Here is a 24,423-nt window from a genome sequence, read left to right as displayed (position 1 = left end):
TAATAAAGTTTATTAATTGTCCTATTTTTGTAGAACCAGTTTCATCATATAGAATGTATAGAAACATAATGTTAATATAATTATTCATTTCTTTCAGAACTGTACAACCCAGGCACATGGAGCATTATCAACATGAGGAGAGAGAAGACATCATTGAGGAACAAGAGGAAGAAGAAGAGGAAGAAGAAGACGAAGAAGAGGAAGAACAAGATGAAGAGGAAGAAGAAGAACAACAGAAAAGAACCAGTGATTTATATCAACCGTAAGTTTACAATATGACAAACATTCATTAAATGTGTTATGTGAATTAAATAGTCAAAGGGACAGTCTACTCCAGAAATGTTATTGTTAAAAAAATAGATAATCGCTTTATTACCCATTCCCCAGTTTTACATAACCAACATGGCTATATTAATATACTTTTTACATCTGTGGTTATCTTGTATATAAGCCTCTAAAAACTGCTCCCTTATCTCAGTTCTTTTGACAGACTTGAATTTTAGCCATTCAGTGCCCTCTCATAAGTAATGCCATGTCATGAGTACAATGTTATTCATATATAACACACATATACTAATGCCCTCTAGCTGTGAAAAACTGTTAAATGCACTAAGATAATAGTCAGACTTCAAGGGCTTAGAAATTAGCATATTAGCCTACCAAGGTTTAGCTTTCAACTGAGAATACCAAGAGAACAAAGTAAATGTAATAATAAAATTGAATTGGAAAGTTGTTTAAAATTCCCTATTCTATCTGAGTCATGAAAGATACATTTTTGCTAGACTGTCTCTTTAACTACTTCCTAGGAGCTGTAGAGAAGTTAGTATATTTAGTTTAGCGCTTATCTTTTCCTCTTGTGTTCTTCATTCTTTCTTTTTTATCTTTCAATTGTCCAGCTATTGACTCACTTTTTTTGCAATATTTTCTCTTGTTCATTTAACCCAACCTTCTGATTCTCCATTGTATAACTTATTTTTCTTTTCTTCTCAATGTCTCTCTTTTAAATATAGAAACTGTATTTCTCGTTCTCTGTAATGTAGACATTCTAATCAGTCTAGAAAGTCCTTTCCATCTGTTATGTTATTCTATTTGGCAGTTTTTCCTTAAGCTGATAGAAGGACTAAATGTTATGCTATTTATCTATATTTACTGATGCTATTTTATGTAATTTTTCAGGGAAGTACAGATCAATTGGCAGACACCACTGAGGAAGAAGGCCACTGAAGTGGGTCTTTACAGTAAACATTCCTTGGATAGTCCATTGCTTATAGGCTTCAAGCAATATCTGACACAAGACCTTGGTGTCATCAACTATAAACAAGAGGTAATAATAACTTTAGACATGTGACATGATGCGTTCTAAAAAAAATATGTCTCTATACAAAAGTAAGGAAATATTTATATGATTAGATATTATACATTATATAATGTTACATACTATCCAAGTTTAGTGGTATTCTATCTCTATGCAAATGACACATGACGACTCCTAATAATTATACATAATTAGATATTATAATTTACAGTTAGACAGTATACATTATAATGAGAAATAATCAATGTTCATTTTATATTATAGGTGGAAAGTGTGTCTCGTTTTCTGTATTACATGGATCCTGCTGATGCTAATACATCATTTTTCAGTAACATCCCACAAACAAGAGAATTTTTTAGCACTTTGGAATCTGTTGGGATGTCACAGCAGACGGTGGCAAACTACATTAAGAACATAAACAGATTTGTCCGCTATTTGAGACTCGGCACAAATATGAAGTTTGACAAACCTAAGCTTTATTCTAAAGCTCTACAATTTGAAGACATTTTAAGAGACATAATGAATAACAAAAACAAGAACATTGCCAAACAGGTTACCCAGAGGAGGTAAGATAATTATACTTTAATGTATATATAGTTCTTTTTCTCCCAAAGCCGCTAGGTAGAGCTAGCTGGATATAATAATACAATGCTAGTTTGAAATTTATGGATATAAGAATACTTCCTATATGCTCATCCTGGCAGTACAAATATGAATTTGCTATGGATTTTGTGTTTGAATACTGTGTAAATGTGTTAAGGTTATCCCACAGCATGGAAGTTTAGAAAATTGTGGTTTGAGCCCAACTATTACAGTAGGCATAGCACAATACAGTAAAGGTAGCTGGGCCAAATTATGAGGGAACCAGAGGAGAATCATTAAAGGGGCATTGAACACTAAATACATCATTGCTTGGATGATGTATTCAGGGCCAAGGATAGCCTGAGAATTAATTGTATATGTGCTTTTTCTGCTGAGGCCAATTTCAGGAATGGTTATAAATGGCTTACTAGAGTGTGCAACCTCTGATTGCGTGGAATTTAGCTGTGTCGGCCCTTCCATGTTTAACATGAATTGGAAAGCCCACAATATTCAGAATTACAGGAAAGGAGAACAAAATAAATAATGATGGTATTTTGCAAAGTTGTTCTACTACATGTAATTAAATAATTTATATTAATTTCTGGAAGTGTTTAATATCCCTTTAATAAATGATTGAATATGTATATATTCATTAACCATAATGTTTTTTTTTTCTTTTTCTAGATGCGATATCCATGTAAAGAAACAACATACACCTCGGGAATGCCAGCATGCCCTTGAGGTAGCTAAGACAGATTTTTTAATTATTATGGACGATCTTCAAAGAAATGCAAAGATCTCGTCACAAAATCAACTCTTGGTGCTGTACTATCTTGAGGCCATATTGCTTCTAAAACATCTTCAGAGCCCTTGTGTGGTGAAGAACTTTTTGGTAAGAATATTTTTAAGCTAGTTCAATATATTTGTAAATGACAATGTCCTTAAATGCACCACTGTAATCTGACTCTGATTCATACATAGATATGTTTCATTCTAATAGAACCATATGCGCCTAACATAATGTTCCTAAAGTGTGTCTTTTTCATACATCATTATTACAGCAGGGAATGCTGAAACGCGTTTCTCTTGCATCTCTGTATTCTGAGTGATCGTTCCTGTTTAATGCCTTTTAACTAAGTGCAATTTGCAAATAAATTACCTTTTAAGAGAGCGGATCCTTTCATTATTTTTGTTTCTGTATATTCCATACATCATGCTTTACTTTTTATCAGAGAGATCATAATATGCTTTCCTTTTTATTTATTAATTTAGATTGGAGATTGGCTCAAGAGAACACGGCACCATTCACAATCTGGCCAAAGATTTGCCATAGTTGCTGTCACGGAACATAAGACTTCTGCACTGCAAAAGCCAACATTTGCTTTAAATAAAGAAGAGGAGAACGTAAGTCTCACTATTATGCAGAATAAACCATAGGTTTACTAATGAATTAGCTTACCAACATTTTTACCACTAGTGTTTGGTTAGTTATGTCACTTTATTGTTACTAGTTTAGTCCTTTTTTATTGCACATATCATGTTGTTTTAAAACTAATAATAACTATGAGAACGATAATGTAACATGTGAAAAAAATAAAAATGGAATAAATGTTAAAATGTGATTATTTATTTCTGTTTTCCAGTGGTTTAATGAATATTTCAGTAAAATCAGGTCAAAGGTAAAACCTGGACATGTGTTCACTAAAGAAATGAAGAAAGAGACCTTTTTTGTTTCCAGTTGTGGACTTCCTGTTTATAATCCTTCAAATGATCTCAGCCGGTTTATCAGCAGGTAATTGTACAGCATTTGTGTATTAGTAATCACATTGCTTTTGTAAATGATTATGCTTTATAAATATAATTGTAATTGCTTTTAACATATTCCATTGCAATGTTCTTTATAGTAAACAGATAGGATTAGTAAATGTTAAACTAGATATACTTATTGTTTCTTCTTACAACCTCATCTATTTAAATATGTTAAATCCAAGGAATCTTGCTAACTATCTATGATTAGTTATATAATGTAACAGGTTATGTTGTTCTAACCATGTTTAATTCTTACAGATTTGATCTTCCAGCAATTACCTCTCGATTAGCAAGAAGTGCGATGGAAACTGCAGCTAGAAACCTATTAACTGATGAAGAGAAGATTGTCATAGCTCAGTATCTGGGCCACACGAATGCTACAGTGAATAAGTATTACCGTTTGACTCCAGAAAACATGTGTTCAGCTGTGTCGCTAATTGAAAAAATGTCTAAAGAATCTTCAGAAAAGTAAGTACAAACTATCTCATACAAGATTCATATTTATAATTAATATTGTTTAGATTGCACTCTTGATTAGTCTTAAACATCAACTATTTTTAATTATTAATATTTAATATTGTAAAGCCTTTCATGCTTCAGATACTAATTACACAAAAATGATATTTATTTATTTATTTATTTTAGTATGTAAGGCTATAATGTGATTTATTTTAGGTTCTTCCCATTAAGGGCTTGTTTTTCAAATTATTTATGCTTCCCTGTCATCAGCCATTGTATTAACTAGTATTTAAATAGATAAGCAATTGTTATTGCTATATATTTATTGCTATATTCACCATACATTTACCATACCCCCTCTCCAGCAATTCCCTGAGTGTATCTGTTACAATTTATCTTCTTTAACTGGATTATAAAGTAGCTTCTTTTTTTTTTTAGGTCTTGTGAAGGGACATCAAGAATGTGGCCAATCAAGACCACACAAGAAGATGAAAGGTAGGTTATACTCTAGTTTGCCAACATTCAACTAGGTCTCTTTCTAAGGATCCAATTCTAACTTTTTTTAGAAATGTGTATTTTGTTAAATTTTATTTTGTTAAATTTACATAGGATAGACAAACTTTTGTTGAAAACGCTCTTATTATTCATTCTACAGGCCAACGACCAGCAGGATCAACCCTCCACAGGCAGTAGTAGGATGTACAATTGTCCGACTCAATGAAGAATATGCCTTTGAGAGACTGGTTCAGAAGTTTCCTGTAACAATTGATGGGCAACCCCCAAAGAAGAAAACAAGGGCAGAGTTTACTGAACAGTTTGATAGACAATGCTATGACAAGTGGAGGACTGTCCAGAGAAATATAAGAAAAGAAGAACTATTGAGTAAGTAAATGATAATCAAATAGAAAACTATTTATACAATATCAGAAACAAAAACAAGTTTATATCAGTTTAAAAGTTACTAAAATTAAAATAGTCATTTTACAATCTCTTGTAATATATTTCTACTAATGTTGTATGAGTGCTGCTCAGTATATTTATATAATATGGTTTGAATATAGTAAATATATATAAAAAAGAATTACACTAAGTTTGGTCTTCTTTGCTATTCTTAGAAGATTGTGTTTTTTTATGTTAGTATTTCCATATACGTAACTAGTTAAATACCATATTTAACTGATGCCTTATCTGTGTATTGCAGAAGATTTCACCAGAAGACAACCAACAGAGAACCAGATTCAACGCTCCGTGGACAAGCAGGGATGGAAAAGAAACATCCCAGGCATTTCAGAGGTCTTGTTAAGCTGGAAGCCAAATAAGTCAAATGAATGGGACCCCAATGACAAGGCGATAATTTCACTTGTGAAGCACCAGTCATGGAAAGGACTGTCAATCACAGATGTAGGAGACGGGAAGGCAGTGGTAACAACACGCAATTTCCAGAAAGGGGAGATTGTTTGTGATTACCATGGTGTGATCATTTCAGCAGATGAAGGTCGGCAATTGCATGAAAGTTATGTTGATGAAGAAAAGAGATATCTATTTTTCTTCCATGATCCGTCTGGTATACCCCGTGTGTTGATGCTCAAACCTTCCCCTGTCCTTGTCATCCGTACAAAGAAATCGTTGGACGCTTGATAAACCATTCTAGGAAGAGGTTTAATCTTAAACCAGTCTACAGGATATTGAACATTAAAGGAGAGCACCGTGTGGTGATTTTCTTCTATGCCACCAGACTTATTCCCATAGAAACCGAACTGTTGTTCAACCATAGGATTTCAAAGAAATCATTTAAAGGAGAGAGCACAGACCTTGATTGGCTCAGTGACTAACTGAGTTGGACTCTTTAGTATGGACAGATTGGACTTAAATTGTTTTATATACTTTTGAAATATAGTTTTTGAATTTTGTATTTTAAACATTTATTTTTAATTTTCCCATGATGTGTTGCTTCCTTGTCTTGTCTTTTTTATATGGTTTTTTATATCTAATTTTTTTCTAATCTCTTTGTTTTCAGAGAGACCAGCATATTCATTAAGATGTATTGCATTGATTTATTGCATTGACTCATTTGATGTATCCATAATGCCATGTTTTATACTTTGTAATGTTGACTGTCACAAATCCTTTTTGATATTTTTCTTAATTCACTATCACTCATTAGGAAAATTATATTTAATTGTAAAATGTAATAGGTTACTTGTTTTTTAAAATAAATATATTTTTAAAAAGTTTTTAATTACCTGGTATTTTCGGGGCAGGATCAGACTGATATGCTACAGGATATTTTTTCTATGTGAAGGGGCATAGTGTGCTAAAAGAGCGTGCACCCTGAGTTGCAATGTAAATGAACAGGCATAGACGTTATTCTAGCTTTTGTTCTATCTCAGGAGTGCTGTTCTCTCTCTTCTGATATACATATATATATATATATATATATATATACACACACACAGACATATATACAGTGTATATAAACATGCATACATATATATATATTATATATAGACACGCACATATATTTATATATACAGTATATGTATACACAGTATATAGACACACACATATACAGTGTATATAAATATACTGAAATATATATATACTAGTCCTAAAGCCTGTGTACACGGGCCAATTTTTTAGGTACTGCAGTTCCAACCCTTGCTCCCTCTCTCTCCCCTCTCTCTTTTGCGCTCTCTCTCTCCCCCCCTCTCTTTTGAGTTCTCTCTCTCCCCTCTTTTGCTCACTCTCTCTCTTCCCCCCCCCCCTCATCTGCTCTCTCCCCCCTCTTGCTCTCTCTCGCCCTCTTTTGCTCTCTCTCCCCTATTTTGCTCTCTCCCCCCTCTTTTGCTCTCTCTCTCCCCCCCTCTTTTGCTCTCTCTCTCCCCCCCTCTTTTGCTCTCTCTCTCCCCCCCTCTTTTGCGCTCTCTCCCCCCCTCTCTTTTGCGCTCTCTCTCTCCCCCCTCTCTTTTGCTCTCTCTCCCCCTTTCTTTTGCTCTCTCTCCCCCCTCTCTTTTGCTCTGTCTTCTCCTCTCTTTTGCACTCTCTCTTCCCCTCTTTTGCACTCTCTACCCCTTCTCTTTTGCGCTCTCTCCTCCTCTCTTTTGCACTCTCTCCCTCTCTCTTTTGTGCACTCTCTCTCCCCCCTCTCTTTTAAACTCTCTCTCCCCCTCTCTTTTGAGCTCTCTCTCCCCCCTCTCTTTTGAGCTCTCTCTCCCCCCCCCTCTCATTTGAGCTCTCTCTCCCCCCTCTCTTTTGAGCTCTCTCTCCCCCCCCTCTCTTTTGAGCTCTCTCTCTTCCCCCACTCTTTTGCACTCTCTCTCTGCTCGCTTTCTTTCCTTCCTTCCTCTGGTTTGTTCTCTCCCGTCGGCCACGCCCCTCCCGCGCACTCCCGCGAGGCCACGCCCCCTCGCTAGTATCAAGAAATGTCTTTAAATGTTTGTGTAACTGTATAATGTATTCAATTCATCTGATTGGAGGTGTATTTGAAAAGGATAGTGTAAGCCATGTTTTAGTTTTTACCTCAGGCTGCTACATGAGTCACAGGTGAAACAAGTGATACATGTGTATGTGTGTATGTGTGTGTATGTGTGTGCATGTGTGTGTGTAAGTATGTGAGTGTGTCTGTGTGTATGTGTGTGAGGGTGTGTGTGAGTGTGTGTGTATGTATGTATGTGTGTATGTTTGTGTGTATGTGTGTATGTGTGTGAGTGTGTCTGTGTGTATGCATGTGAGTGTGTGTATGTATGTATGTATGTATGTATGTGTGTCTGTATATGTGTGTGTGAGTGTGTGTATGTATGTATGTGTGTGTGTGTGTATATGTGTGTGTATGTTTGTGTGTATGTATGTGTGTGTATGTATGTGTGTATATGTGTGTGTATATGTGTGTGCAGTGGCGGCTGGTGACTTTTGAAGATGGGGAGCACTAGCCCCGCCCCTCAGATGGCTCCGCCCATTTTATTGTGTATGTGAGTGTATATATTTAACAACATATCTAAGAAATGCCCAAGTTAGGTATAGCGCTGGCACACTTACAAATCAGTTTAGACATACATACTGACAGGAGACTGGTCTACACACAGACCAACATTAGCAAGGAGACTACTATGGGCAGAAGTAGTATCACATCACAATCAACCAGCCCTTATACACACACACATACACAATACTAGATTCACATAAATTGTTATGCATAGCATACAGCATGAAAAGTTTTATATTAGGAAAATTGATGAAAACTAAAATATATAAAACAGAAATTCAGTCCTGTATAATTATAGAAAGCTATATGATTATTATGGGTATGCTGTAAAATTGCATTTGAAAGAATGAAACCATAGCATATGTCCATTTTGTAAATAAGTACATTTTACAATGAGTAGGAGATAGTTGCACTTGAATTACAATTCTGTAAGGATTTTAACTTTGCAATTAATCACTGTAGCACTGTGCCAGTGAAAGTGTGCTTTTCTAGCATGGATTATACATAATAATCATTAAAAAATAAAATGCAAACACGTAAGTAATTATAATTAGGTAGGGGCACTTATAAAGTAATGAATCCAATATACTAGCCCATAAAAAGTCATATAGTTTTATCTATAATACACACTGCACAGACAATCGTATAGTCTTAAAAACAATGGGCGTTTTATATTTTTTTAGTATATTATCATATTAGTTGTATATACAACTTTTTAGTCAAATCAAATGTAGTTTTCTAAAGTATTTCACACACACACACACACATATATAAATTATGCGTGTGTACAATGAATAACATTAACAGGGTAGAAAGGTGAAGGGGCAAGAAAAAAAAACAAAAAAAAAATGGTAGACATACTGTGTAACTTACTGTTGTCTTCCGCCTCTGCCTAGTCACAACAGATTAAAATGTCAAGAAAGCTGAAATGAAAGGCTGATCTTTCCTCCCACAGTTCATTCATTGAAAATTCCAGCTTGGCTGTGGAAATTAAGATACGGTTTAGAAGGGATAAAAAAATTACAAAGAGGATAAATTTAAAGCAATTTCTTTAGCTCAGAGCCTCAGAGTGGATTATCAATAAAACAAAACTCATTAAATTGTAAAATGAACACCCCTTCATAATCAGAGGATAGAAGCCAAGTATTGTTACAAATATTGTAAGAATAGAATTTAATTTTCCTGTAGCCATGCTGATATTTTACCATGAGTTTCCTCCATGTTATTATCGGCTGCTGTACCCAGACCACTGCTATATATATGTATATTTCACACGAGGGATTGATTACTTTTGAAAATATGTGTAGCATGCCCTTACTTTGCCTCCTTCCTTCACCTTGCCTGAACTGTCGCCATCCATCATGCATCAACTATCAGGACACTCACACACACATGTCCACACTCCGGCTGCTGTACCTGCCTGCTGCCGCGCCTGATCACCTCTTACTGTGCATTGCGCAGACAAAATTGCATCATGCCTGGGTGGGAAGGCAGAGCAGAGCTGGAGCTGGCTGGTGGTCTGTAATAGTGGACCGGAGTTATCCACAACCACATACAGTGTCAGTTCACATATTGCAGGAGCAGGGGCATCCGGCTATGCCAGGCCATGACTTACCGTTACCGGCTCCGTTACCGACTGTGGCTCAATCCCACACTGACTCTCCACCGCACTGATACAGTCACTGTATGAGCAATTGCAAGTTAAATTTAGTACATTTTTTTATACATGGCTGCCATGTGTGCTGTGACTGGGGCTTACACGGAGCACACAACCCCCTCCTGTAGAATACTGCCTCTGAGCGTCGCAGCTAACACAGGCAGCTAAAAAAAAAGGAAGCATTAAAAAAAGTGCTCCCCCTGCTGCCCGCCCATAGCAATGAGCCAAATCGCACACTGAAGATTGTGCGATTAGGAAAGGTATAGGCTCAGTTATGGGCGGAGCAGCAGGCACATTGAAAAAATCTGCTAAGGGCTAAGGCAGGCTATACCTCTCTTACCGCATGTGCGGTAGAGAGGTATAGAGATATATAAAAGGGAATTTTTTGTTAATTTTATTAAACTGTGCAGTAGACAGGAACATTTTTTGGCTAAATATATATAATTTTTTCCAATAGGGGGGTTATTGGAAAAATTATATTTATTCAGCCAAAAAATTAATTTTCTTTCTTTTTTCTTTTTTCTCCAGGGGGGCACCAGGGGGGCACATGCGATTGTGCACATATGGAGGAGCCTCCACTGTGTGTGTGTATGTGTGTGTGTATGTAAGTGATGAGTAAAAGAGTTGATTTCTAAACAAAACATTTCCCACATTTATGACACGAAAATTATTTCACTCCTGTATGAATTTTCTGATGAATAATTAGAGTTGATTTCTTTGCAAAACATTTCCCACATTTAGAACAAGAAAATGTTTTCTCCTTTATATGAATTTTCTGATGCCTTATAAGAGATGATTTCAGAGTAAATCAGTTAACATATTCAGAACATGAAAATGCTTTTTACCATGTATGGCCTTTTAGATGCCTAATAACATATGATTTCAAAATAAAGCACTTCCCACATACAGAACATGTATCCTTAGATATACATAGAAATTATATCCTTAGATATACATAAAATCTATACCTGTGAAATCCTGTCTTTTGGCCCGTACATAATAATAATTTTTGATATTTGTTTTATTATTTTGTTGTCATTTATTTTTGGTGTTGAAATAGCAACATAACATTTTTTTTCATTTTTTTTAACTTTTACATTTGATCCATAGATCCATAGGATATATACCTGTGAGATCATGTCTTTTGGCCCATATAAAAAGATATTTCTAGTTTAATTTATTGCTAACTATGCCATAGATACAATTGTCTTAAAGGGACATGAAACCCAAAATTTTTCTTTCATGATTTAGAAAGAGCATACAATTATAAACAACTTTCTAATTTACTTCTATTATCTAATTTGCTTCATTCTTTTGATTTGTTTGCTGAAAAGCATATCTAGATATGCTTAGTAGCTGCTGATTGGTAGCTGCACATAGATGCCTCCTGTGACATATAGTACATAGAATAACAAAGCACAGGGCAGTATGTACAGATACATATAGTACATAGAATAACAAAGCACAGGGCAGTATGTACAGAGACATATAGTACATAGAAAAACAAACCAGAGGACAGTATGTACAGAGAGACATATAGTACATAGAATAGGCTTGCTGTATTGATTCTCTGTTAAAGTAACATTGTCTGTTTAAGTATAATAGCTAACCAAGCTATTTTCTAAATTATTTGCTTTGCAAGGGTTGCATTTTTATTTTAAAAAAAGGAAATAACTAAATAACTATTTCTAGCATTCCATTTTTTTTTTTTTTTTTCTGTGTGGGTAATTAGGGGTGGGATTATTTTCACCTGTTTGGGCCTTGCAAGCCTATAAATTTAGCACATTTACTCTGTGAGCTTGCTCTTTTAGGCTTGCTGTATTGATTCTCTGTTAAAGTAACATTGTCTGTTTAAGTATAATAGCTAACCAAGCTATTTTCTAAATTATTTGCTTTGCAAGGGTTGCATTTTTATTTTAAAAAAAGGAAATAACTAAATAACTTTATTTCTAGCATTCCATTTTTATTTTTTTTTGTTTTTCTGTCTGTGTGGGTAATTAGGGGTGGGATTATTTTCACCTGTTTGGGCCTTGCAAGCCTATAAATTTAGCACATTTACTCTGTGAGCTTGCTCTTTTAGGCTTGCTGTATTGATTCTCTGTTAAAGTAACATTGTCTGTTTAAGTATAATAGCTAACTAAGGTAGTTAGGCAAAAAGGTTTTGGGGTAACCAAGGGGAAATATATTTATTTTATACTTTTAAGTTAAACCTTTTATTAAGAATGTGTGAGAATCTCATTCAGTGTACAGCTTGCAACATGTTTGCATCACTGGAGCAGCCGCTTCTGGGATTATATGTTTGTGGCAAGTGCGAGCATATTGTCTCTTTAGAAACTCGTATTGGGGATCTGGAGGAACGAATTGCAACACTACATGAAATTCAGACACCTGAAAGGGAAATGGATAGGACTGAGCTGGTTGTTAATGGTTCCAGCAGTGGGAATGGGGAGGATTCAGATGAGGAGACTCCAGGATGTAGCTGGGTCACAGTTAGAGGGCGAAGTAAGCGGAAGAGACAGGCCAGTTCTGAGCTGGTACACCCCAATAGATTTGCAAGATTAAGTGAAGATGTTGGGGATATCAGTTCGGGGGTGGCAGTGTCAGAGAGGGCCGTGTTGCCTAGTATAGTGAACAGTCCTTTAGCTGTGGAAGAGGAGCATACTATGGTGGGCAGTCCTTCAGTCATGGAAGAGGGGCATACAAGTCAGGGCCAGAGGCAGATGTTGGTGGTAGGAGACTCTATTATAAGGAAGGTTGATAGGGTAATTTGTCATCCAGACCCTTTACATAGAACAGTTTGCTGTCTTCCAGGGGCTCGTGTTAGGCATATTGTGGAGCGTATTGATAGATTGTTAGAGGGATGCGGGTCTGATCCTGCAGTCATGGTGCATATTGGTACTAATGAAGAAATCAGTGGGAGATGGAGAGTCCTAAAAAATGACTTCAGGGAGTTAGGTAGCTAGCTTAAAGCAAGGACCTCCAAAGTAATATTTTCTGAGATATTACCAGTGCCGTGTGTTAACTCAGTAAGGCAGAAGGAGCTAAGGTCTGTTAATTCATGGCTAAAAACATGATGTAAAAATGAGGGGTTTGACTTTTTAGAACACTGGGCTGATTTTTCACTAGGGTACAAATTGTACAGTAAGGATGGATTGCACCTGAATGACATGGGTGCAGGTGAGTTGGGGGAAAGGATGGTAGCACGTTTAGAGAACCTTTTAAACTAGGCAAAGGGGGGGGAGGGTCAATTAGAACAAAATAGAACAGAGAGATCAGTGTCTGAATATGTCACTCCCTTAATATCTCAAGGAAGGGATGACTTAAGAAATGTCACATTAGAAAGTATAGAGGAAAGTACACCAAGTAGCAGCAGAAAGCACATGAAAATTAAATGTATGACAACAAATGCAAGAAGCATGACAGGTAAAATGGGGGAGCTGACGCTCTTAGTTGCAGAAGAGGACTATGATGTTATCAGTATAACTGAAACTTGGTGGGATGATTCACATGACTGGGCAGTTAACTTAGAGGGGTATACATTGTTTAGGAGGGACAGGAATAATAAAAGGGGTGGAGGAATCTGCATGTATATTAAACCTGACCTTAAACCTACAATAAGGGAAGATATTTATGATACAAGTGACAATGTAGAGACCCTGTGGGTTGAAATAAAGAGTGGGGGGAAAAATCCTAAAAAAATATTACTAGGAACATGCTACAAGCCTCCCAACATTAGTGACCCGGAGGAAACTCAACTACTTATCCAAATAGGTAAGGCTGCTAATAACAGTGCTGTAATTATGCGAGATTTTAACTACCCTGATATAAACTGGGCCAATGAAACTAGTAATTCAGCTAAGGGGGATAGATTTTTAAATGTTCTCAGGGATAACTTCTTGTCACAATTAATAGAGGAGCCAACTAGGAGTAAAGCTATATTGGATTTAGTGCTATCAAACAATACAGATATAATATCAAACATAGAAGTTAAAGAACATTTGGGTAACAGTGATCATAACATGGTCACATTTGAAATCTCTTTTCATATGCAGTGTTTTAAAGGCTTAACTAAGACTTTTAATTTCAAGAAAGCAAAATTCAACGATTTAAGGAAATCATTAAATAATATAAATTGGGACAATGTATTTTCTAATAAAAATACAGAGGATAAATGGATAATATTTAAAAATTTGTTAAATAAATATACATATCAATACATACCATATGGTTATAAAAATAAAAATAAAAAAACTAAGCCGTTATGGCTAAATAAAAATGTGTTAAAAGATATTAGGAAAAAACGTAGGGCATTTAAATTATTAAAAGAAAATAATACAGACTCAGCATACAATTTTTATAAGGAATGTAACAAAGCATGCAAAAAAGCAATCAAATTAGCCAAAATTGAAAATGAAAAATTAATTGCCAAGGATTCTAAGTCTAACCCTAAAAGGTTCTTTAAGTACATAAATAGCAAAAAATCTAAGAAGGATAATATAGGTACATTAAAATGTGTGGAGGGTAGCATGATAAATAATGACAGGGAGAAGGCTGAGGTACTAAACCAGTTTTTTTCTTCAGTATACACAAGAGAGGAACCATTGAATACTTTGGAACAGAATAGAACATGCCAGTCCATACCACTAACTGGGTTTTGTTTAGAGGATATCAGGAAAAAACTAAAAAATATTAAGGTAAATAAAACTCCAGGCCCAGATGGAATACACCCAAGGGTGTTAAGTGAACTTAGCACTGTTATAGACAAACCTTTACTCTTAATTTTTCAAGACTCATTATCCTCAGGCATGGTACCCCAGGATTGGCGTAAAGCTAATGTGGTGCCACTCTTCAAAAAGGGAAGCAGGGATGATCCAGGAAGCTATAGACCAGTTAGTCTGACATCAATAGTGGGGAAGATATTTGAAGGGATTATAAGGGATTATATTGATGAGCATATTCGTGTAAACAAGATTATGAGTTCTAATCAGCATGGCTTTAGGAGAAATAGATCATGTCAAACTAATCTAATTAGATTCTACGAGGAAGTAAGTAAAAATATAGATAAAGGGGAATCAGTTGATGTGATATACTTAGATTTTGCAAAGGCATTTGATACAGTGCCACATGAGAGATTAATGCACAAAATTAAGGGACTGGGAATAGCTGAAAATGTTAGCTCATGGATAAATAACTGGATAAAAGATAGGGAGCAACGAGTAGCAGTAAATGGATCATACTCAGATTGGACAAAGGTAATCAGTGGCGTCCCCCAGGGATCAGTACTGGGCCCTGTTCTTTTTAATATTTTTATAAATGACTTGGAGCAAGGATTAAATAGCGACATCTCTATTTTTGCAGATGATACTAAGTTAAGTAAGGTCATTAGGTCAGAGCAGGATGAACTCTCTTTGCAAAGGGATTTGCTAAAATTAGAACTATGGGCAAGTGAATGGAAAATGAGATTTAATACGGAAAAATGTAAGGTTCTACATTTTGGAAGTAAAAATAAGCAGGCTATGTATTTTTTAAATGGGACAAGACTTAGCCAAACACAGGAGGAAAGGGATTTGGGAGTAGTAATAGATAACAAGCTAAAGATGAGTGCACAATGCAGGGCAGCGGCTTCAAAGGCTAATAAGATACTAGCATGTATTAAAAGAGGCATTGATTCAAGGGAGGAAAGCATAATTCTGTCATTATATAAAGCCCTGGTAAGACCTCACCTTGAGTTTGGAGTGCAGTTCTGGGGACCGATTGCTAAAAAAGATATTGCAGAACTAGAAAAAGTTCAGAGAAGGGCCACAAAGCTAATAAGGGGATTGGAGAAATTAACCTATGAGGAGAGGCTAGCCAAACTGGGTCTGTTCTCTTTAGAAAAACGGCGCTTGAGAGGTGACATGATTACTTTATATAAATATATTCAAGGCCCATATACAGAGATGGCAGAAGCTCTTTTTATTCCAAGAAAATTGGTTCTGGCAAGAGGTCATAATTTAAGGTTGGAGGAAAGGAGATTTAATCTCCTGCAACAGAAACGTTTTTTCACTGTAAGAGCAATAAAATTGTTGAACTCATTACCAAAGGAGGTAGTGAATGCCAATACCATAGATACATTTAAAAATAGTCTGGATAAATTTCTGTATATAAACAAAATTCATGGATATGATTGCTAGTATTAAATGGGTCACAGTTTAATGGGGTTATTTAAGCTTAACTGGAGCTTTTTGTAAGTATTTTAGATTTGTATAGGTTGAACTCGATGGACTTCAGTCTTTTTTCAACCTTATCTACTATGTTACTAACACACAGGACAGTATGTACAGAGACATATAGTACATAGAATAACAAAGCACATGGCAGTATGTACAAAGATATATAGTACATAGAATAGCAAAGCACATGGTAGTATGTACAAAGACATATAGTACATAGAATAACAAAGCACAGGGCAGTATGTACAGAGACATAGTACATATAATAACAAAGTAAAAGACTGTATGTACAGAGAAATATAGTACATGGAATAACAAAGCACAAGGCAGTATGTACAGAGACATAGTACATAGAATAACAAAGCACATGGCAGTATGTACAGAGACATATAGTACAATTAAAAACCAAGCACAAAGCAGTATGTACAGTACAGATACATATAGTACATAGAATAACAAAGCACAGGGCAGTATGTACAGAGACATAGTACATTGAATAACAAAGCACATATCATCAGCAAACAAGCAAAATTTCCCCTTAAAGGGACAGTTTATTTAAAAAATGTCTCCACTTTAATTTGTTCTCAATGATCCACTTTACCTAGTGGAGTGTATTAAATTGTTTACAAGTATTTCCATTACCCTTATATTGGCATTTTAAATATTTGATTTAGCCTGTGGGATCCCCACCCATCCTGAAATTTTTCGGCCTCAAGGCCAAGCTGTGTTAACACAGGCCTAGATTTGGAGTTTGGCGTTAGCCGTGAAAACCAGCGTTAGAGGCTCCTAACGCTGGTTTTAGGCTAACTCCGGTATTTGGAGTCACTCAAAATAGGGTCTAATGCTCACTTTTCAGCCGCGACTTTTTCATACCGCAGATCCCCTTACGTAAATTGCGTATCCTATCTTTTCAATGGGATCTTTCTAACTCCGGTATTTAGAGTCGTGTCTGAAGTGAGCGTTAGACATCTAACGACAAAACTCCAGCCGCAGGAAAAAAGTCAGTAGTTAAGAGCTTTCTGGGCTAACGCCGGTTTATAAAGCTCTTAACTACTGTGCTCTAAAGTACACTAACACCCATAAACTACCTATGTACCCCTAAACCGAGGTCCCCCCACATCGCCGCAACTCGATTAATTTTTTTTAACCCCTAATCTGCCGACCGCCACCTACGTTATACTTATGTACCCCTAATCTGCTGCCCCTAACACCGCCGACCCCTATATTATATTTATTAACCCCTAATCTGCCCCCCACAACGTCGCCTCCACCTGCCTACACTTATTAACCCCTAATCTGCCGACCGGACCTCACCGCTATTCTAATAAATGTATTAACCCCTAAAGCTAAGTCTAACCCTAACACTAACACCCCCCTAAGTTAAACATAATTTTAATCTAACTAAATTAATTAACTCTTATTAAATAAATTATTCCTATTTAAAGATAAATACTTACCTGTAAAATAAATCCTAATATAGCTACAATATAAATTATAATTATATTATAGCTATTTTAGGATTTATATTTATTTTACAGGTAACTTTGTATTTATTTTAACCAGGTACAATAGCTATTAAACAGTTAAGAACTATTTAATAGCTAAAATAGTTAAAATAATTACAAAATTACCTGTAAAATAAATCCTAACCTAAGTTACAATTAAACCTAACACTACACTATCAATAAATTAATTAAATAAACTACCTACAATTACCTACAATTAACCTAACACTACACTATCAATAAATTAATTAAATACAATTCCTACAAATAAATACAATTATTGGAATCAGCCAATCAGAATCAAGTTCAATCCGATTGGCTGATCCAATCAGCCAATCAGATTGAGCTCGCATTCTATTGGCTGATCGGAACAGCCAATAGAATGCAAGCTCAATCTGATTGGCTGATTGGATCAGCCAATCGGATTGAACTTGATTCTGATTGGCTGATTCCATCAGCCAATCAGAATATTCCTACCTTAATTCCGATTGGCTGATAGAATCCTATCAGCCAATCAGAATTCGAGGGACGCCATCTTGGATGACGTCCCTTAAAGGAACCGTCATTCGGCTAGTAGGCGTCGGGAGAAGAGGATGTTCCACGTCAGATGGAAGATGATGGCTCCCGAAGAAAGAAGATTGAAGATGCCGTTGATAGAAGACTTCATCCGGATCATGGACCGCTTCAGCTCCCGCTTGGATGAAGACTTCATCCGGATCTTGGACCTCTTCAGCTCCCGCTTGGATGAAGACTTCAGCCGGATCATGGACCTCTTCAGCCCCCCGCTTGGGCTTGGATCAGGACATCGGAGGAGCTCTTCAGGACGGATCGGTGAACCTGGTATGGTGAAGATAAGGTAGGAAGATCTTCAGGGGCTTAGTGTTAGGTTTATTTAAGGGGGTTTGGGTTAGATTAGGGGTATGTGGGTGGTGGGTTGTAATGTTGGGGGGGGGTATTGTATGTTTTTTTTTACAGGCAAAAGAGCTGAATTCTTTGGGGCATGCCCCGCAAAGGGCCCTGTTCAGGGCTGGTAAGGTAAAAGAGCTTTGAACTTTAGTAATTTAGAATAGGGTAGGGCATTTTTTTATTTTGAGGGGCTTTGTTATTTTATTAGGGGGCTTAGAGTAGGTGTAATTAGTTTAAAATTGTTGTAATATTTTTCTTATGTTTGTAAATATTTTTTTATTTTTTGTAACTTAGTTCTTTTTTATTTTTTGTACTTTAGCTAGTTTATTTAATTGTATTTATTTGTAGGAATTGTATTTAATTAATTTATTGATAGTGTAGTGTTAGGTTAATTGTAGGTAATTGTAGGTAGTTTATTTAATTAATTTATTGATAGTGTAGTGTTAGGTTAATTGTAGGTAATTGTAGGTAGTTTATTTAATTAATTTATTGATAGTGTAGTGTTAGGTTTAATTGCAACTTAGGTTAGGATTTATTTTACAGGTAATTTTGTAATTATTTTAACTATTTTAGCTATTAAATAGTTCTTAACTATTTAATAGCTATTGTACCTGGTTAAAATAAATACAAAGTTACCTGTAAAATAAATATAAATCCTAAAATAGCTATAATATAATTATAATTTATATTGTAGCTATATTAGGATTTATTTTACAGGTAAGTATTTAGCTTTAAATAGGAATAATTTATTTAATAAGAGATAATTAATTTCGTTAGATGTAAATTATATTTAACTTAGGGGGGTGTTAGTGTTAGGGTTAGACTTAGCTTTAGGGGTTAATACATTTATTAGAATAGCGGTGAGCTCCAGTCGGCAGATTAGGGGTTAATAATTGAAGTTAGGTGTCGGCGATGTTAGGGAGGGCAGATTAGGGGTTAATACTATTTATTATAGGGTTAGTAAGGTGGATTAGGGGTTAATAACTTTATTATAGTAGCGCTCAGGTCCGGTCGGCAGATTAGGGGTTAATAAGTGTAGGCAGGTGGAGGCGACGTTGTGGGGGGCAGATTAGGGGTTAATAAATATAATATAGGGGTCGGCGATGTTAGGGCAGCAGATTAGGGGTACATAGGGATAATGTAAGTAGCGGCGGTTTACGGAGCGGCAGATTAGGGGTTAATAATAATATGCAGGGGTCAGCTATAGCGGGGGCGGCAGATTAGGGGTTAATAAGTGTAAGGTTAGGGGTGTTTAGACTCGGGGTACATGTTAGGGTGTTAGGTGCAGGCGTAGGAAGTGTTTCCGCATAGCAAACAATGGGGCTGCGTTAGGAGCTGAACGCGGCTTTTTTGCAGGTGTTAGGTTTTTTTTCAGCTCAAACAGCCCCATTGTTTCCTATGGGGGAATCGTGCACGAGCACGTTTTTGAGGCTGGCCGCTTGCGTAAGCAACTCTGGTATCAAGAGTTGAAGCTGCGTTAAAAATGCTCTACGCTCCTTTTTTGGAGCCTAACGCAGCCTTTATGTGGACTCTCAATACCAGAGTTATTTTTATGGTGCGGCCAGAAAAAAGCCGGCGTTAGCTACTCAGGTTTTTACCGACAAAACTCCAAATCTAGGCCACAGAAAGTAGAAGAAATTACACTCCCAGTGGGTTATAGAAGAGATAAGGTAATAAAATGTTAATTTTACAATGTTCTTTACAAATATTGGTGATTAGTTTATGGACAGATATAAGATAAAGAAGCAGGTATATTTACACAATGTGATAAAGTAATGAGATCTGATTATACCTACAAGCTCAACCCATTTTAATAGGTTGTGGCTTCAAAACACAAAATCAGCTAATGTATATACACAAATAAACCTTAAAAAGCAAATCTCATACATTTTATATGATAACTGGAAACACATTAAGTGAAAAACAAATGTATAGTATACTGTCTCTTTAAACCCACTTCCAATATCACATATATATATATATATGAAGAGAGAGATAAATACATCCAGACAAACATAAGTATATACACCTACATATAATAAAGCCTAAAACAATAATATAGTCCTTGCTTACAAAATATGTGTGAAATGAAACTTACAGCTATGGGATAAATTTTGAAATTATAATTGCTAATACTTGTGAAATTCTTCAGGGTTTTCATTGTGTACCTTTCAAAGATAATGGCATTTACATTTACATATGTTAGTGGAAAGATTTCTACATAAACAAAACCACACACATTTTTTGAAAGAAATAAAAAAAATAAAAAAATAAAAAATAATATATATATATATATATATATATATATATATATATATATATATATAAATGCATATGTGTGTGTGTATATATATATATATATATATATATATATACTGTATATATGAGCTCAGATTCATAAACATAATATTAGTATTTCAACAAATCAAATATTTTCAAGAAAGAAACAGAAGCCAAAATGATATTTGATTTGGATAACTGATGAATATCTATTTCCTTCTAGGTAGCTATCGAATAGTGTAACAGGTAAAAATTGGTAGATTTATTGAGACACAAGCAACAAAGTATGAATTAAACACACACACATACATACACCCATACCCACACAAACACATACACACACACACACATACATACACCCACACCGACACATATACAACTACACACACACACATGCACACACACACAAACATACACACACACACATACATACATACACACACACAAACATACACACATACACACACATACACACACACATACACACACACATACATAAACATACTCACATACACACAAACAAACATACACACAAACATACACATACACACAAACTCACATACACACAAATATACACACATACACACAAACACATACATACACATACTCACATACACACGCACACATACATACACACATGCATACACACACACACGCACACATGCACACAAACATACACACACACACATACATACACACACACATACATACACACACACATACATACACACACACATACATACACATACACACACATACACACACACATACACACGCACACATATACACACATACTCACATACACACGCACACACATACACACATACACACACACACATACACACACATACACACACACACACATACATACACATACTCACATACACACGCACACATATACACACACACATACACACGCACACATATACACACATACTCACATACACACGCACACATATACACACATACACACATACACACACACATACATACACATACACACACACACATATATTACACACACATATTATTATTAGATACAAAATTTATAACACCATTGCGGATGACATTAACCCATAAAGTGATAACAGATAGGCTGAAGAAATGTAGTTAAAACATCCACTTTATTGGTATATTGTAGATCTACTCCTATTAAGCCATTAACAGTGGAAGAAATGAGTGCCAGGTCAAAAAACGGGGATACAGCTGTCAAAGTGACAGAAGGAGGAGGCATAATACCAGCAGTGCCACAAACTCCCAGATACCCGAGTCGACAACGATTCAAGAATGTGAGAGGTCACAAGAATTAAAAATTATTAACTTATCTGATATCACCTTGAATAACTTTGAGAAAGCTGTATTATCTAAGGGACTGGGATTTTCTCCTACACAGGACTTCAACCTTTTTGACACCATTTTAGACCTGAACAAGTTTGTGCGCAAAATAACATTAAAGAAGCACTTCAGTAAAGACTCTATGATTATATCTAATGAGGGTCCACAAGTTCCTACTTCTACTGTCTCATTAAATGATAAATGGACTTTTCCTGAGCTGTGTGATATAGCTATGCTGTGTGATTTAGAAGCAGATAGTGAGATTGTGTCAAATAAGACCAAACAACAAGTTGTCAATAGCAATAAATCTAGTCATTTTTATCCAGTCAACTCACGCACTGATCTCATAGAGGTGTTTCATACCATACTTGAACAGGATTTAACCAAATTGGCTGAACAAATTTCAGTCAATGGTAAAAATAAACATAGAAATCTAAGTAAAAAAAAAAGAGCAGAGTTCTCTTAATAAAATTATTAACAACAAAGATTTGGTGGTAGTTGACTCTGATAAGGGAGGGTCAATAGTTGTTCTGAATAAAAAAACAATATCTTGAGGGAGCCTTATGACAGCTAGGTGATTTGGATACCTATAAAAAGTTAATTTATAATCCAACTGCCAAATTCCAAAGGGAACTCACACATCTGTTGGATGAAGGTAGAGAGAATGGTATTTTTTCAAATAAGATATGTGAATATATTTTTGTTGAACATCCTAGGATTCCTTTGTTTAAATTCTTGCCTAAGGTACATAAGAGCCTAGTCAACCCCCCAGGTAGACCAATAATTTCTGCTATTGGTTCCCTGGGGGAGAGACTGGGTGAATGGCTTGATGCCCAACTACAGCCTGTGGTACAGTCCCTTCCAGGCTTCTTGAGAGACACAAAACATCTTATTAGATCATTAGATGGTTTTGATTGGCATTCAGATTATAATTTTGTAACAATTGACACCATGTCTCTTTATTCGTGTATTTCACACGATTTGGGTATTAGAGCCATGAGAAATATAATACAGAATACTCTAGTTATGATAGTGACTTGATTGATTTTATGCTACAGGTGACTTTGTTCTTATTGACTCATAACTATTTTATTTTTGATGGCATTTTCTATTTACAACAGAGAGGCACGGCGATGGCGGCTAAATTTGCCCCCTCGTATGCCGATCTGTATTTAGCTGACTTTGAGGACAAAAAACTTTTTGGTGTACATAATTTATTTAAACAGAATATCATCTATTACACACGCAATATAGACGATATGCTTATTTTCTTGAATGATACAGAAAGTACCTTGATTGAATTTGTGAATTATTTAAACCAAAATGATGATAATCTCAAATTTACTTTCAGTTTCTCGAGAGATAACATATCCTTTCTGGATGTCCAACTGAGTAATGGCACTGATGCTATCATAACAGAGGTCTTTAGAAAGGAGATATCTGGCAACACCATTTTGAGAGCAGACTCATGTCACCCGCGACATTTGAAGAAGGGTATACCCAAAGGCCAGTACATTCGCCTGCGGAGAAACTGTAGTAATTTAGAGAGCTATAAGAAACATGCAGGAGACCTAACCTCTCAATTGAAAGAGAGAGGTTATGATGAGCAGACTCTCATTGATCTAGAAAATCAAGTTGGTAGATTTAATAGAGATAATTTACTCAAAGATAATTCAAAGAACAAAACCAACAGAGAGGGTATTAATTTTATCACCACTTTCAGCAGACAGTTTGAAGTTATTTGTAAGCTTATTAAAAATAGATTACCTATTCTGGACAGAGATGTGGATTTAAAAGATATCTCTAAAGATTGAAATTTTATTTCACGTAAGGCCAAAACCATTGCTGATATGGTCAGAAAAGATTTTAGTAAGAAGTGTGGCGTCAATGATAGCTAGGAATTGGTTGTCTCCTAAAACTAGCTTCCATAAATGCAATGTGAGACCATGCAAAAGCTGCAGCTATGCTACGGTCGGTGATGTTTTTTCCTCTTCCCGAACCGGTCAGGTTTACAAAATCAAGGATTATATCTCATGTACGTCAACTTTTGTTATATATCTATTAACTTGTAACATTTGTAATTCTCAATACACAGGATTAACCTCTAGGATGCTTAAGGATAGAGTGAGGGAACATTTACTCTCTTTGGAGGCTGAGGTACCCAAAACTCAGGTTGCAAAACATTTCGCTTTACATGGCGATAGAACTGCTAGTTTTAGCTTCCAGGGCATAGAACATGTCACTTTGGGTCCTAGGGGTGGTGATAGGTATGCAGCTCTCAGTAAACGTGAGGTTTTCTGGATTCATACATTGAAGACTAGTGATGTCACAAACTTAAAAAATTTCGGTTCTGTATTGTGGATAAATGATTACGCATTCTC

The 24,423-nt window shown here is 35.7% G+C and overlaps 1 protein-coding gene across 1 annotated transcript in view; it reads left to right on the top strand.

Annotated features, from left to right (window-relative positions):
• Window positions 1–6,370, top strand: part of LOC128666681 (uncharacterized) — a 215,366-nt gene extending 208,996 nt beyond the window's left edge. The window contains exons 3-12 of the mRNA XM_053721407.1: window positions 98–262; window positions 1,177–1,324; window positions 1,580–1,881; window positions 2,582–2,789; window positions 3,170–3,301; window positions 3,541–3,689; window positions 3,965–4,174; window positions 4,604–4,660; window positions 4,821–5,047; window positions 5,367–6,370. Of these exons, the coding sequence (XP_053577382.1) occupies window positions 98–262; window positions 1,177–1,324; window positions 1,580–1,881; window positions 2,582–2,789; window positions 3,170–3,301; window positions 3,541–3,689; window positions 3,965–4,174; window positions 4,604–4,660; window positions 4,821–5,047; window positions 5,367–5,803 (2,035 nt within the window). The 3' untranslated portion in view covers window positions 5,804–6,370. The remainder of the gene's footprint in view (window positions 1–97; window positions 263–1,176; window positions 1,325–1,579; window positions 1,882–2,581; window positions 2,790–3,169; window positions 3,302–3,540; window positions 3,690–3,964; window positions 4,175–4,603; window positions 4,661–4,820; window positions 5,048–5,366) is intronic.
• Window positions 6,371–24,423: the final 18,053 nt, after the last annotated feature.

Source organism: Bombina bombina, chromosome 7 (assembly GCF_027579735.1).
Source record: "Bombina bombina isolate aBomBom1 chromosome 7, aBomBom1.pri, whole genome shotgun sequence".
Taxonomy (NCBI): Eukaryota; Metazoa; Chordata; class Amphibia; order Anura; family Bombinatoridae; genus Bombina; species Bombina bombina.
This window is presented reverse-complemented; position numbering and strand designations above follow the sequence as displayed.